This window comes from Phaeoacremonium minimum (genome assembly GCF_000392275.1).
Source record: "Phaeoacremonium minimum UCRPA7 unplaced genomic scaffold PA7_03_scaffold_457, whole genome shotgun sequence".
NCBI classification, from domain to species: Eukaryota; Fungi; Ascomycota; class Sordariomycetes; order Togniniales; family Togniniaceae; genus Phaeoacremonium; species Phaeoacremonium minimum.
Genome location: NW_006921359.1, coordinates 101,382 through 116,203, shown reverse-complemented (window position 1 = coordinate 116,203; position 14,822 = coordinate 101,382). Strand labels below are relative to the sequence as shown.

At 52.5% G+C, this 14,822-nt stretch overlaps 5 protein-coding genes across 5 annotated transcripts; 2 read left to right on the top strand and 3 right to left on the bottom strand.

The window, feature by feature from the left end:
- Positions 1-225: 225 nt before the first annotated feature.
- Positions 226-1,063, bottom strand: UCRPA7_6273 (hypothetical protein; the record flags this gene model as incomplete). The annotated part of the gene is made up of 2 exons (XM_007918812.1): positions 226-555; positions 608-1,063. The coding sequence occupies 2 exons, from the start codon at positions 1,061-1,063 to the stop codon at positions 226-228; spliced, it is 786 nt and encodes a 261-aa protein (XP_007917003.1).
- Positions 1,064-2,937: 1,874 nt separating this feature from the next.
- On the bottom strand, positions 2,938-3,825 carry UCRPA7_6272 (hypothetical protein; the record flags this gene model as incomplete). Its single annotated transcript, XM_007918811.1, has 1 exon — positions 2,938-3,825. One exon carries the CDS (start codon positions 3,823-3,825, stop codon positions 2,938-2,940), a length of 888 nt encoding a protein of 295 aa, XP_007917002.1.
- Positions 3,826-7,400: 3,575 nt separating this feature from the next.
- On the top strand, positions 7,401-8,303 carry UCRPA7_6271 (putative gpi anchored protein; the record flags this gene model as incomplete). The annotated part of the gene is made up of 3 exons (XM_007918810.1): positions 7,401-7,542; positions 7,654-7,982; positions 8,052-8,303. 3 exons carry the CDS (start codon positions 7,401-7,403, stop codon positions 8,301-8,303), a joined length of 723 nt encoding a protein of 240 aa, XP_007917001.1.
- A 959-nt stretch (positions 8,304-9,262) lies between these two features.
- UCRPA7_6270 (putative ubiquitin homeostasis protein lub1 protein) lies at positions 9,263-11,873 on the bottom strand (the record flags this gene model as incomplete). The annotated part of the gene is made up of 4 exons (XM_007918809.1): positions 9,263-10,131; positions 10,185-10,592; positions 10,655-11,744; positions 11,826-11,873. The coding sequence occupies 4 exons, from the start codon at positions 11,871-11,873 to the stop codon at positions 9,263-9,265; spliced, it is 2,415 nt and encodes an 804-aa protein (XP_007917000.1).
- A 1,307-nt stretch (positions 11,874-13,180) lies between these two features.
- Positions 13,181-14,405, top strand: UCRPA7_6269 (putative wd domain-containing protein; the record flags this gene model as incomplete). The annotated part of the gene is made up of 3 exons (XM_007918808.1): positions 13,181-13,310; positions 13,372-14,163; positions 14,233-14,405. 3 exons carry the CDS (start codon positions 13,181-13,183, stop codon positions 14,403-14,405), a joined length of 1,095 nt encoding a protein of 364 aa, XP_007916999.1.
- Between the last annotated feature and the right edge of the window lie 417 nt (positions 14,406-14,822).

Here is a 14,822-nt window from a genome sequence, read left to right as displayed (position 1 = left end):
TAGCAAGATCACAATACAAGGTCGGCTCTGATGATGACAGAGCACTTGTAGAACTAATTTCCAAGATATATGCGGACAAGATGAAGGCATTGGCTTGCGTTTCGACCATAAATAAGCAAGTTTTCTCGCTGCAAAAATATCAATTGTATTCTTGAATCTATGTGCCCACTCCTATGTTGAGATTGCAAGCTAGACTATACATTTGCCTGCCATGTTCCAATGGTCTCAAGTTTGGGCAGCATTAACGATGATCTCCACAACCTTGTCCGGCATACTTAACGCCGGCGTATGACCACTTGGAACTCTAACCACATTATCATACGCTCCGGTTGTTATAAACATCTCTTGATATGCCGGGCTTACAGCCTCGTCATTTTCAGTGAAAACGTAAGTTTTTGGCACCTTGATATCGGATTCAATGAACTGAGGGAACAGCAGGAAAGCCTTACGGCTTTGGGTCATATGTAGATCATTCCACGCAGCATCTCGAGCTTCCGGGCTTAGGTCGCTATACCAAAGAGGTTTGGCGTCGTCTTGCAAGTGAAGAACGCCTTCCTACGAAATTGTCAGCGAGTGATGATTCATTGCATGGATTTCAATGACCTACCTCTAAGACGTGGTATGGCATTAGGGGAGGTTCATCGTCTGTTCCCATCAGGCTCTTGCCACGAACGGGTGATGCAAAGCCAGCTATGTTGATAACAGCCCGGATCCCGCCCTTCAGACCTTTTGCGGCACGGTCCAGAGTGGTTTGTCCCTCAATCGCGACGCAGGCAGGCACACTGCCATAGCTGTGCGACACAACGATTGCCTCTTTGCCCTCGTCTAGGAGAGGCAGTAGTTGGTCGTGTATGAGCTTAGCGTCATCAACAGGTCCCTTGTCAGCCAGGTCCTTCCACTCTTTCGCACCCGCAGAGGACGCGGTGAGATCACCACAAACGGCTAGGGGCGGTGTCAGCGCGGTGAAGCCTTGACTACGAAGACGCTCAACGACTCCGTTCCAGACGGAAGGCCGATGAAAGGCCCCAGGGATGAGAACAATGACCGGCTTTGATGTAGACATGATAGTGGCAGTGTTCTTTTATACACAGAACGCTGGAGACTTGAGAGATATTTCGAGAGCAGTGAGATTATGTTTGCAATAAGCCGCTGCCATTCTCCAGGGTTTTATACTTCTTCCGAAGGATTTGATCGCGAAAGAGCTCGGAACAGTGATGCGAGCTATGAGGCCTTAGCTCCAAACATTGATCCATCATTTTCGGGCCCATGTCTGACGGTGATGAATGCATGCCCTGGCCCATTTACCAAATAGTACATTTCACTTGTGTTGTTTGTGGGTTCTAGACGTAAGCTTTCTACCAGAGGAGCTTGTATTTTCAGTTGGCGTTGAGGCTGTAGCTGAAGTATCTGAGCTGTTCTTGGCAAGATTTGAGTGCTGACAGCAGTTACGAGTTCCCATATTCAGCATAGCGTGGCTTATGGCAGGCCAATGGAGCTCTTAGCTTACGGTCCGGGGACCGCGCGCGGCTCCTACCTGGTTCTTTACTAGACATTACATCGTGGACAAATCTCGTGTAGATAGTCTGAACATGCTGATACCGTCACAAGCTTGAATACTTGAAATGTTCTCAAAACTATTACATTTTGTTTCCTTAAATTAACCACTACATGAAGAACAGACATGAAGCCCTGGCGCTGCTCAGGGGTCGCTTGTTTGCTTCTCCTATTAGCACCCGTATCACTCGAGGAGTTGTTCCAACATCTGACAAATACCAAGAAAACAAAATACAGGGTAATATACTGCCGAATCGCCTTGCGCACCTGAATAAACTTCCCATCAAATGAGCACATCAAAGTCCGGAGGATTCATCAAAATGGCCGGAGATAGAGCCACCGCCCGAGCGAGATCATCATGTACGCTTCGCGCTGTTGCAATTCTCTGTCATAGCCCTCAGGAGAAATAGACTGGAACCCTGTCGCAAGCCATTGTCTCGTGAGATTCTGTCCGAAGGCGCATCTCCTAGCCCAAGTCTGTCCGGGCCATCGTAGGTACAACGTGAAGATCTTCCCTGAATTGTCACCGAGTTCTGTTCTAATATCTCGCCATTGACTAGCTTGCCAACAGGAACGACCGAGAAGTCAATGACAATATGACCTTGTTACTTGTAAAGGCATCATACTTGGCTTTGCAAGTCTGGGTTTACAGTTGTAGCCGGCTTCTGACATTTGACTGCTTCTTATCACCCTCCACTTGGCACGAACACGACTTGCCCGGAGTCTTCCGAGCATTGGAGCGGGACGACTCAGTGAGTGCTTTGCATATTTTTCAGTGTACGCAGGCGGTGAACAGCTGAGGAAGCCATACGCTAAGATGCACTTGTGTATCTAGAGGCTGCATTGCCTGATGGTCAATCTCTTCCCGTCGCTGATTCATACCAATCGGCTGACTGTAGAGGTAATAGCAAGGGCCAGACATGATGATCGAGCTACCTCGAGTTGACTTCGAGGCTCCCAGGAGCAGGGAAAGAGAACTATTCCGCTGAACTTGAACCTTTTCAAGGGGTGATATCATTCGCTTAGTGCCGGGCTCTCGACGACAGTCCTGTGCCACCCTGGTAAAGGTTTCACATCCTGAGCTCTATAGCAAAGCCGGAGCCAAGAAGAGCTTGCCGAAGGCGTGCGACTGAGAGAACAGCGGGTTCGACAAGTATGCGATTTTTCTCAAGGGAGGCGTCGATGCGAGAGAAGATGACCCATTACTGATCAGTCCAATGAAGGAGATATGTATCCTTAACTTCATGGGATGTTATAGCATCATCCAAAGCCACGTGCTCTTATGCGCCTCCGTTGGGCTACTCATACGGTATGCAATGCTCAGTCCGTATGGAAAGATAGAGAACTTTCCTTGCCTCATTCGATAAGACTCAGATCTGTGAATCATGGCGCGTCACGCTTCCGCCAATAAATCGATGTGCTCGAGAAAGTATGGTGGTCGTCTTGTGGGAAGGCGAACTTGTCGTATGTCATGTCCATCTCTCGAATGCGCTCAAAGTCCGCGCTCTTATCGGAACCCGGGCACTCGTCCCAGACATCCCAGCCAGTACCGACGAACATGGCGGGCAAAGATTTATCGAGGGCGGAGGCCCAGATGTCCCGATAGAGATGTACGCCAAAAACCAAGGCATTCGAGTCGATAAGATCGAAAGCGCCTGGCGAATCGACGACGGTATGACCCAAGTCTTTGATGAGTTCCTTGTCCGTGGCAGTGAAACGAGGTTCTTGGAACACACAGTGAACGGGCTCGTTCGAGTCGGCCTCTGGAAGCAGACAGACGCACATTAGCGAAAAGAAAACGGCAGAAGAGCCGTGAGGGGGGCAATTGGGCATAGGCATACTAAGCAACTTGGTTATGGCAAGGAAGGCATCCAGCTGCACATGGGAGCGGCGAGTGGCATCGAAGGAGCCGTCCTCTGGGTCAAAGGAGCCCAGACCGAGGCAGACTGCGTTGGTGATAGGAGCGTGGGAGCGGCGGTTGTCGATGATGAGGTCGGCAAGGGCGCTGGAGGCGGGACTGGCGCGCCACTTGCGGGGAATCTTCTCGTGATCTGTGCGGATGTCCTGCAGGGTGAGGCGGGCGTGGGGATTCGGGGGAAAGTTGGACTCGGGGCCGGCCCTGGGGAGACGGAGGACCTGTTCTTGCCGGCCGATTGCTTTGCCCTTTCGGATCACGCGTGTCCATTGCGAGGCGTCGTCTTCGTGGCTCGTTGCCGAGGGGGATTCATCAGCATCAGCCATCGCCGCGATGGAGGTAGCAGACGAAGGCATCGCGATATCAAGTTGGATGTGGAGGTGATGTCATGGGAGACGGAGCTCCAAAAATATCAACATTTCAACCCCAGTACCCAATGGATGGATTTGCAGCTATGTGTTTTTCTTATCGATAACCGAGGGGTACCACCAAAGTTCTCTTTCCCCTCCATTCCTCCAAAATACCCATCTAGAACTCCTTGGTATGTGAGGGGTACAAACACTCTATCGAGTCGGGTAAGACGCACATAATTAGTAGGTGAAGTCATGGCACCTGGACCTGATGGTTGATGACGATTGATTCCAAAAGGAAAGTGAAGAGACCATATTCGCCAGGTACTCCCACAGGCTCTTCAGGACCAGGCGACAGACTTCGATCAATTGTTACTATTACCTTGGGCTGTCTTCCTTCGCTGTAACACAAAACACATAATGATATCGGATCTGATGTCCCGTCTTACCGGGTAATTGATAGATTGATACCAAATAAGTCTCTGCGCAGCCAGCTCCCCAACCTGATTATGGCTCGTCTTGTACTACGTGACAATGTAGGCAAGTAGGGCCGTGCAATCAGTAGGAAAGTAGATAGGCCGACTGATTCCAAATAGCAACAGCCTCGGGGACCTTGAGATTATTCACAATGACCATACACATGCGAGGGCGCAATCCTCAATCGATGATCAATGGACGGGGCAATCACGGCAGTCCCTAACAGTCTCGTAACTGCTAACCAGGAGACACCTGCCCGGGTCGGTAGCCAATGCTCTTTGGGAAGCATTCTAGAACGACACAGACATGAGTCTCACCGCCATCGGTGGTGTTGCTGCCGGGAAGAGATGAGCAGTAAGCCGTGATTTGCGGTGGCAGCACCGACACGTCGGACGGGGGCTCCACTGGTGAGCACTAACGACGGTATCGCCATGTCGTGGCTGGAAGTGCAACAACGGAGGCGACAATGACACGACACAATTGAAGAAGAAGCAGGCGCCCGGCGTTGTCGGAAGTCTCATGTCATGCATGCTGAGTGCCGGTATACCTCCAGGCTCGAGAAGGTAGGAAGGGAGGTAGGAAACTGTCTGTTATCATCCAGTCACAGTCATCCCTGGTCCCGTCACTCTGTCAGCTTACTCCCTCCTCTACACCCGACAGCTTGACACAATCAAGTTCGAAAGCTCATAGCCGCCACCTACTGTACTGTCGGTCTTGTGGGAAACTGAGAGGTGGCCTTAGTAAAGTAAGGAGTGTCGATTATTGGGGTCGACTCCAGCAAGGCTACACTGCATATTGTGCAGTGTCTGGAGATATCACTTCTACCGTCTCTACCTTAAACATTAATCAGGTACGGTGCCGTGGGCGGTTGTTGATTTGGTCTGATCTCTTCAGGTTGACCTCTCGCAGGTAGTTAGGTATTGAATCTTAAGGGCCTGAAAGGCCTTTTAATGGTCATGTCGCCTACATCCGAGCGATCCAAGCTGCAGCAAACACCTACAAATCGCAAACTGCACATTGAAAGATGATCTGCTCTTGACTTCACTCAACGATCCAGAGGGTCTTCTAAACGATCTTATTTTTATCATTTCCTTCGTTGTCCCGCATTCAGTGTTACTCTAGATGGCGCTTGCTGTCTGCTGTACTGTCGTCGCACGCGTGGCCATCGCCGTTAACAGGCATGTTCGGCACGGTAAGGTAAGGCACGGACGGGTAATCGTCGAGCAGGCTGGCTTGAGATGCAGAAAGAGGAACATGGCGATCAGTGTCTCCAAAAATAGCCTCCACCTTCAGAGAGGCACCTCCATTATGGTACGTAGCAGGAAGCTGCAAGAGTTGAGCAAGCAGTAAGCGAATGTTCCCCATCTCTAGTACCTACTGCTTAGTATGGTCCCTAGGACCTTGCGGGCCTGTGATTGGAGCTTCAATTGGTTCCCGGCTTGCAGAGCTGGGCGCTTAAAGACTCTCGGCAACTGGCCAGGACTCAAAGGAGGGGACCACCTGGAGCCCCTAAAGCTTGTGCAGCTCGACCCATCAGTCTTCTTTGGTCTGCACGTAGGATCGCTGTTCTAGCCAATACCGTCTTTTGTCTAGCATTCTAGTCTTCGTAAGAGAACTATGTATGGCGCAGGAATGAGGGACGGGAGTAACATGCAAATGCCCACTGCACATCGCAGTCTGAGGACAGATGGCACAGTATCAGGTAGGATGGATGATGCATTTAGCGCCCGCTTTCGGGTGGACAGAACCGGGCGCGTAGACATATACTTGTGCTCCATGCCTATCTTTCTTGGAAAGCTTGACTTGAACCGGAATCCAGGTAGCATGATGAAGCAGCCGGAGGAGATCGTTAGAAGACAGCGGCGAGGAAGGTTGTCAAATTTGAAAACGGCACTCGAGACATGATTCAGACTCGAGAACAAAGGCCGTCACGTCGGCCGGCCTTGCTCATTGGGCTGCATCGTGCGGCCGGTGGTGGACCCGATGTCAGCAGTTCGTAGTGGTATATCAGAGCATTGCTTTCAACAAAGGGTAGTGTGATTTTGGCTGAGCGACTCGCCCTGCCATTGACTTTGCCCATGCTCATAGGCATGTCTTCCCCTCTTCCTCCTCCTGGCCATAGATTGCCATTGCCATGCGTGAGCAGACAGCCCATTGGCCAGCAACCATCTCGGCGACAGGGGCCGGGACGGTCGGCATGCACGACTTGCACCCCGTCCGGCCGCTGTGACTGGCCCATCTCCTGCGAGAAAAGCCGCCCAGATAGATTGCCCTCGTCCGCCATTCGCTGACGACCGGGGGGGTGGCAGAAACCCACCGCTGGACCTGTTGACCCCGGCAGCCCCAGGGCCTCCCAGTGGTTCGCTGGCCTCGACAATATCGAATGGGATGGGCGGCTGGGAGGTGACAAGAGCCAAAAGTGAACATGCCATCCCCCAATTCCAGTCCGCGCTGGGCTGGCTGGCCTGCATCGCTCCGCGCGCACAAAGAGCCAGAGCACACGCACGCACGCACATACAGGCACTAGCAGCCAGCCAGGGTAACCGACATGGGCCAGCAGAGTGAGGGGGCGCCTCGAAAAAAGGCACATGTATGCGACTGAGGTGAGCAGAGCTGCAGAGAGGTGCAGGTATGTATCTATGTATGGCGGCCACCAAGCACCGTTGGGATAATATTACCTCGAGCCGCCCAGCCCAAGGTAGCCGCCTCGATTACTTCTTCTTTTCTTTGTTCCTTTTCTTCGATCTTGCAGATTCTCCCGTTGCTTTTCAGTAAAGGCTATTATATCAAGTCCCAGCTCGCAAAGGCAGTGCCTTTGTACACGCTCCTCAGCCCCCGCGTCCGACTTACACCGTATCGTCGAGATAAAGAACGGCCACCGCCCTTTTGGAGAAAGCCAGCAATTCCAAAGGCGGGGTTTTTAGGAGTGAGCAAGCTCTTGGCTGTCAGATTCAGACACCATAGAAGCCCAAAGACGATTGTTCGTTGTATCACCGAAGATAGCGGAGGAGTTCGTGCTGTAGACGAAGGTTAGGCGAACGAGGCTTGTGACCACCACCGATAGATCACCAGAACTCGGCCACACTTTCACGTACAACTCCAAGATGCTCTCATCAGTACTCGTGACGCTCGCCAGCCTGGCGACGCTGGTCTCTGCGCACACAGTCATGACCATCCCAGGCTGGAGAGGAGACAATCTCATCACAAACGATTCGTTCCCCTACGGAATGCAATGGATGTATCCATGTAAGTGATTGTCCCCTCCATCTCCCTTCCCACGCCTGCAACTTCCTTGCAATACCTGCTCTTGATACGGCTCTCCAGCTCCAAGCCTTGACTAACTCATATGCGCTATAGGCGGCGGCATGCACACCACGACCAACCGCACATACTGGCCCGTGAGCGGCGGCAGCGTTGCCTTCCAGCCTGGCTGGTTTCAAGGACACATGACAGCATTCATTTACGTGAACCTGGGCTTTGGCACTGATGGTCCGGATGGCGGTCCCAAGAACATGTCGAACTCGATGGTGTCGCCGTTCCAGATCCTCGGTCCCTCGAAGAATCCTTACCCCGGTACCGTGTGTCTGCCGCAAGTCCCGCTGCCGGCCGGGGCCAACGTCAACATTGGCGACAATGCAACGATTCAAGTTGTCGAATTGGCAGTGCACGGCGCAGCCTTGTACTCGGTAAGTTGATGACCATTCTCGCATGAAAGAAAATCTGGCGCCGAGCATCTTGACTAACTATTCGTGTAGTGTGTTGATATCACCTTTGTGGACGATAACGACCCGCGTCTGATGGAAATCAACGAGACCAACTGCTTCAACAGCACCGATATTGGCTTCGCCGACCTCTACACAATCACCACGAAGGAGTCGGGCCAGGACGGCAACGTGACGAGCGGAGCCGAGTCGACCATGTTCTTCCGCAGGTACAACTCTGGCTCATCCTGGCTGTACGCCACTTGGCTGCCGGTGTTCCTCGGAAGCCTGTGGGTGTTGCTGTGAGGCAATTCATCTTGACACACGAGAAAACACTCGAAAATGACGATAATTGTTCGACAACATCGTGCGAGATGTTTGTCCATGACTGGTCGAGCCCGAATCACCGCCAAGATTCAAGCTCGACGACAGCTGGTGGGCGACGACCAGCTGCTCCTGTATATTTGGCATTAAATCGGCGTTGGTGGTCCTACCTTTGGAGTCCTCTCTAAATCAGCAGAGCGTATCTCTTTTAATCAACGCTATTTTCTCCTGTCGGAAGTTGGTCACCGATTTGGAATCGTTGGAAATAGGCGTGTGTCAGTCAAATAGACACCTCGGATGGACTCGGTGGCTCTGCCTACTTCACGAATCCCCGGCTGGGACGAGGCATACCGGGGAAAGCTGTGTATTTACTCTTGAAAGCCGATTGAACAGCCAAACCCCTCGAGGTGACTGTTCAAGTGTATAAGGCCCTGGTTTCTCTTGTCCGATAGATCAATTAGTTGGTAAAAGATCTGGATTTGCAGTGAAGCTCGATTCTTATTTATGCATGTGTTGCTGCTAAGACGAGCACTGGCAATTTGCTTCGGAACTTTGCTATATGCATTACTGTGGAAGGGATCCAAATTCCTAGCGCTTGTACATTGTCTTACATCCTAGTATTTATGATTGTGGTACTGATCTTTAAGTTTATACGTATCTACCTCGGATCCGGCCTTATGGGCTTGAGGTAGATGGACATTTTCGGTCATTCCGCTCTATGTCGTTGGTTAACTCGATAAGGGCTGTGATCCGGCCCGCCCCTTATCGCCTCTCCTCTAGTTACACATATTGATACCAACATTCGATCAGGAGCTCGGGGGAAGGTGAATGGCATAATTCGAGCGCAAACGTGTTGCGCCTGATTACCAAGGTGCCCGGCGTGATATAATCTCGAGGCCGAGTAGATAGCTATCAGGAGCTCCATCACTTGCTTGGCGAGCTCACCGAAGTAGCGCCAGGCACTCTTTGGCGATGTCTTTTACTCTGTCCTCGCTTGCCTTCCCTGTCGCTGTCTTTACCCACGCCTCGGCCCCGAAGGAAGTCACCGCACTCTTGTACTCTCCTCCGATGGCTGCAACAGTCCCTAGTGCAGCAAGAGCGCGATAGATTACCTCTGAGTCCGTTTGTTCTTGAAGTATCTTGCCGAGGACATTTCCCATGAGTCCAACAACTACTGCGTCAACCGATGGCCCTTGGATGCCTCTCTTCTGTGATGCATGCGCGAGGACAGCATAATTGATAATCGTGGTTGTGAGCGCAATCAACACATTTCGGTTGGTATGTCCGATTGGCCCTTTGATGATGCTGTCGTCGATGCCGACGACGCCTTCCATATAGCCCACCACATCAGATGCCTTCTGTACAGCCAGCGCCCGGCCGGGCTCGGTAGCGAAAAGATTGGCAAGTGCGCGGAAGGCCATCATAACGCAATTCTCGTTGATTTTTCCATTTTGCACATTGAAAGCCGCATTGAGAACGACTTCGATAACAGACCCATATCGGGCGTTTTGAAAACGAACAATGGCTGGCGATGTGCTTATACACCGCAGCAAGTCTAAGCCTGGTAGTCGATCAAGGTCAGGCCATTGGGTCACAAGCTTCAGCACCAAAGCTAGGCCCTCCTCTGAAACGGTTAACGTGTTAGAGGAAGAAGCCGTCGCAGAAATGGTCGTCGGTACGCTGGAGGCAGCGGCCGTCAGCGAGGCAGTGAGTTGCTTCAGGGTTGCTTCTTCTGTCGGGTTAAGGGCGTAGTCTTTCCGGCCGGCGGATAACATTGTGGCATTGATGGAATTGATTTTTCGAAAGACCGCTTCACCGGGTTAGAAAAGTCTGTATACAGTATAAATCAGAACCAGAACTCACGATCAAATTTAGCTTGCGCCAAAAGAAGATAATTTTCCTGGGGCAACACTCTCCTTTGCGGTTGTTGTGATTCAGAAGCCGAATTTGCTCCAGGTTGGTACCGCCCGGTTCCGAATTCATCAGTGGTCGGTCCTGCACTTTGTCCCAGTGTAGCACCTTTGGTATTTTCGATTATGAAGTTTGCAACGTTGTCCAGGTACGAGAGAGGCAGTTCGTTGTCGCCTAGGAATTTCGTAGCGCGGTCGTAGGGGTTCTCGGAAAGGTTGTAGGGGAGCTTCAATGGAGGCTTGCCATCCTCGATATCTACATCGAAAACGTAATCGTAAGACTGGCCATTGTATTCTACCTTCTTGCCACTGCTTCCTACTGCATCGACAACAGTACCAACATTGATCCATTGCTGTTGACCTGTCATGCAAGGTTAGTATTTTCACGGAACTCAATATTAATGGTAATAAAGGCTTGCATACTCATTGACCACTGATGAGCTGTGACGGCGCCGTTGTCCTCCTTGATCATTTGAACCTGGCCCTCCTTGGTCCCTGATCGTGTCTGAAGAAACTCAGGCCCGGGAAGCTTTTCCTTGTTGATGCCTCCGACTTGCTGCTGGGGTATTGACGAGGACTTCACCGCTTCTTCAAACAGCCTGATTGCTTCCTCATCTGCCAGCCTCTCCTCGCTTCGAGTGAAGACCCGAATGACACCATCGCTCGCGCCAGAAACGATGTCTCCAGACTGCTGAGACACTGCAACGCTCCACACAGAGATGGCAGGGTGTGTGATGGTTTGAATGCATTCCTGATCTCGCCATATGCGCACTGTGCGGTCCTCGCCGGAACTGACAAGCTCGCCCGACGGCAGGGCAGCAAGGCTGTAGACGAAGCTCTCGTGGCCGTGCAGCTCGCCCACAGCCTGGCCGTTGAGCTTCCACAACCGTATGACCCCGTCATTGTGGGCGCTAGCGATGTCTGCACCACTGCTGTGGCTTTGGGGCACCTTGCAAATCGCTCGGACGACATCAGGGGTGTAGATTGTTGACCGGGGATATACCTGGCCACCTGAGCCGGACTGGAGGTCGAAGATGCGGATCTTCTCGTCCGCACAGCCTGTGATCACCGTGTTCTCGTCGTAGGCGAGGACTCCCCACACGCTGGCGCTGTGATCCTCTAGCCGTATCTCTGGCTCCCACTTGCCAACACGCCAGACAATTGCCTGGCTGTCCCAACCTCCGGAGACGATATAGGTGCCTTTGGGAGAAACATCGAGGGCGCAGACATTGTGGCCGTGGCCGATGAGAAGGCGCTCAGCATTGTCCGAGGGGGTGGCGGTGGCTTTCTTGACCTCGATAATGGTGTCCTTACCGCCAGATATGATTAGACCGTCCGGGTATTCAGAGGAGGGGCCAAGGAAGGCGAGTGAGTTGATGAACTCCTGGCCTTGGGTGGTTATAGACGGCTCAAAGGCTGGGGGCTTCGGAGTGGTCTTGCGCCAGACGCGAACAGTATTGTCTCGAGAAGCGGAGATGACGGCGTCGGGGGAAGGAAAGGCAACAGCCCGGACCTGCGAATCGGCGAGGACAGAGGGTCAGTCGCATTCTTGATTTGCAGGATGTGACCTCCATTGCAATGCCAGAGAACTTACATCAGAGTCGTGGCCCGACAGTTGGGCAGAGAGCTTGAAGTCGGGCATCGTCTGCGATCAAGGTCTGCGATCAAGCGCGGCTTGCACTTGTCTGTCGGGTCGGTGGTTTGGTTGCGAGGAAGATGCCTACCTAGGTATGGAAATAGGATTGGTAAGGGTCGGGTAACGGGGTTGTTGATCGAGTGGAGGGGCAATACGGTGAGAAAGCTTCCAGGTCAAACAAACGATTAACAAAATGGATGAAAATAACCAAAGGGAGAGGGACGCTGCAGTCTAATGTAAGGCACCCAGTCTAGATACGGAAAGAAGCTATCGTCGAAATTTGGGGTTGTTTAGGTAAATAGTAGGCGCGGGGTGAGAGCTTCAGTCGTTCCTTCCATGAAGCTCTATTGCTGTCTTCCCCGTGGCAGGTATGATGAGGTAATACCTATTCCAGGTTAGCCCAGTAGTGTAGGTACCTAGGTACGTACTACACGCCCCCATCAAGGTACCCCGGTGGTGCTTTCCCTTTTGAAATCGCAGCGGCGGGGTTGCCAGCCCATTTGGCGATTCTTGCAGCTGCCCTTGGCCTGTCAGCCCCTCGCCGGGCCGTTCTATCCAGATACCTGGGTACCTAGGATTAGCCTTACCCACTCGATTTCAAGGGGCCCAAGTGTGGAACCTGGAGCTTTAGGTAGGGCGGGAACAGGCACCTCAAACCTCAGAGACATGTATTGGATATCGAGAAAAGCTCGACTCACCCTTCAACCTCCAAGTGCTGCTCAGCCTTGTTCGGCCTTGTCCTCCTCCTCGCCTTACCTCTCTCCTCTCTCACACACACATTCTCTCACTTCTTGTTTGGAGGCGGGCCACATTTTCTAATTCTTCTTCTTTTCTTCCGCTCCTGCTCCTGCTCCTCCCCCGCTCTGCCTGCTTGCGTCAGTCTTGTGGACACGCATTTTCCCTGATCGCAACGACAAAACAGCCACCTCTACTCCTGCTTACTTGCGTCTTTCCTTCTCACGACGTTACGACGAACCTACGACAGTGTGCTCCTTGGTCTACATTACCCTAGTTTTTGTTTTTCTCTCTGTCTGTCCGCTCCGCCTCACTGGGATTTCCTCATCGCCTTGACGGCTACTCCGAACCGACATAAACTCCCTGTCCTGTGACTCTGCCCTCTTCTCCCAGGGACTCACTTGCCAACCCCAAAGCAACAAAAGCGTGTCGTGTCCTGGCGCATCGAGCACAGGTACCCTCGATTGATCCGCTACCTCTTTCGTCTCGTCGCACAATCCATCTAAAGCCTGCCGCCCTTCATTGCCTACCTGTCGACTCCTTCATATCCGTTTCCGACACTGCTTCAAGTCACTATCATGGCTAGTGAAGCTCCTCTTCGACAATACGTTCCCCTCACCTGCCATGGTCATTCCCGACCTGTCCCGCACGTCTGCTTCTCTCCCCTCGAGAAAGACGATGTCTACTACATGATCTCAGCCTGCAAGGGTAAGCACTGGCCTCCTACAGGACAAGGCGGGTGGTTGACTGACATGGCCGCTTTCTACAGACGGAAACCCCATGCTGCGCGATGGCCAGACCGGCGACTGGATCGGTACCTTCATCGGCCATAAAGGTGCCGTCTGGCAGGCCCGGCTGAGCCCTGATGCCGGAACCGCCGTCACCGCCTCCGCCGACTTCACCGCAAGAATCTGGGACACACACACCGGCGAGCTCCACTATGTCCTGCAGCACGATCACATTGTCCGTGCTGTTGCTTATCCCTACGACAACTCGACCATGGTCGCCACTGGCGGCTTCGAAAAGAAGCTGCGCATTTTTGATCTACAAGAAGTCAAGCCCGAGATTGTCTCGCCCACGACCAACGGCAACGGCGCCTCATCTCCGATTGTCAAGGCCGTCACAATCCCGACCAGTCAGGCCTTCGAAATTGGCGCTGGCTCGCACGACAAGCCAATCAAGTTTATCGTGTGGGCAAAGGACTACAGCAGCATCATCACGGCAGCTGACAACACCCTCCGGTGGTTTGACCTCCCCACTCGCAGCTGCGTTCGCTCCGAGGTACTTGATGGGGAGATCAAGTCTTGTGAACTTGTTTCCTTGGCCCCTGGTTACACCTCGCCCTCCGACATTGGTGGCGGCGAGCCCGTCCTTTGCGTTGCAGCTGGTAAGACGGTCTACTTTTGGGGTGGCCCCAAGGCCGATGTGGAGATCAAGCGTATATCTCTATCTCACAGCATTGCCAGTGTGGGCTTGGATATGAAGGGCAAGAAGTTTGTTGTCGGCGAAGAGCCCGGTACATGGGCTCGGGTCTACGACTGGGAAGATGGAAGCGAGCTAGGTTCGTCGTCACTCGTTCTATCTTGTCCCCCAAAGCGATATTGCTGTAGGTCTAACTGATTTCTACTAGATATCAACAAGGGTCACCATGGACCCATTTGGTCGATTGCTTTCGCACCGGACGGCAAACTCTACGCCACCAGCTCCGAGGATGGTACCATCAAATTGTGGAAGAATTGCGAGGGATATTACGGCCTCTGGCGTGGCGGCGCACCTGTTGCTCCCAGCGAGCAGACGGCCTAGAGTGCCATGTCGCTCGATATCAGTGGCTCCTCCGCACAGGACATTAATGATGCTCCTTTGCGCGAGCTGTCTACGAATCTCAAGAGGCTCTCTGTTGAGGAAGAAGCTGATGTGAACTCGAAGTGGAGAAACGTCTTGTCTCCGGTGTATGAAGAACCCGACTGTATTAATCATGATGACTGCGAATCTCGAACTACTACCTGTTCGTCAAAGAGGAGCAAACTGCGGATCAAAACCCTGGGTCAGAAGCCTCTGTGTAGATTTGCAGGACCAGCTTTCATGGACGGGCATAACTCGACCAAGAAACCGTCTATGCCTTCTCTACAACTAAATCTGAGCCCGGGTTCTGTTGCGAAGCAGAAATTTCTTCGTCGGCTGGAGCAAAGAGGTCTCGCGTACACAGAACCAAGTCATCTT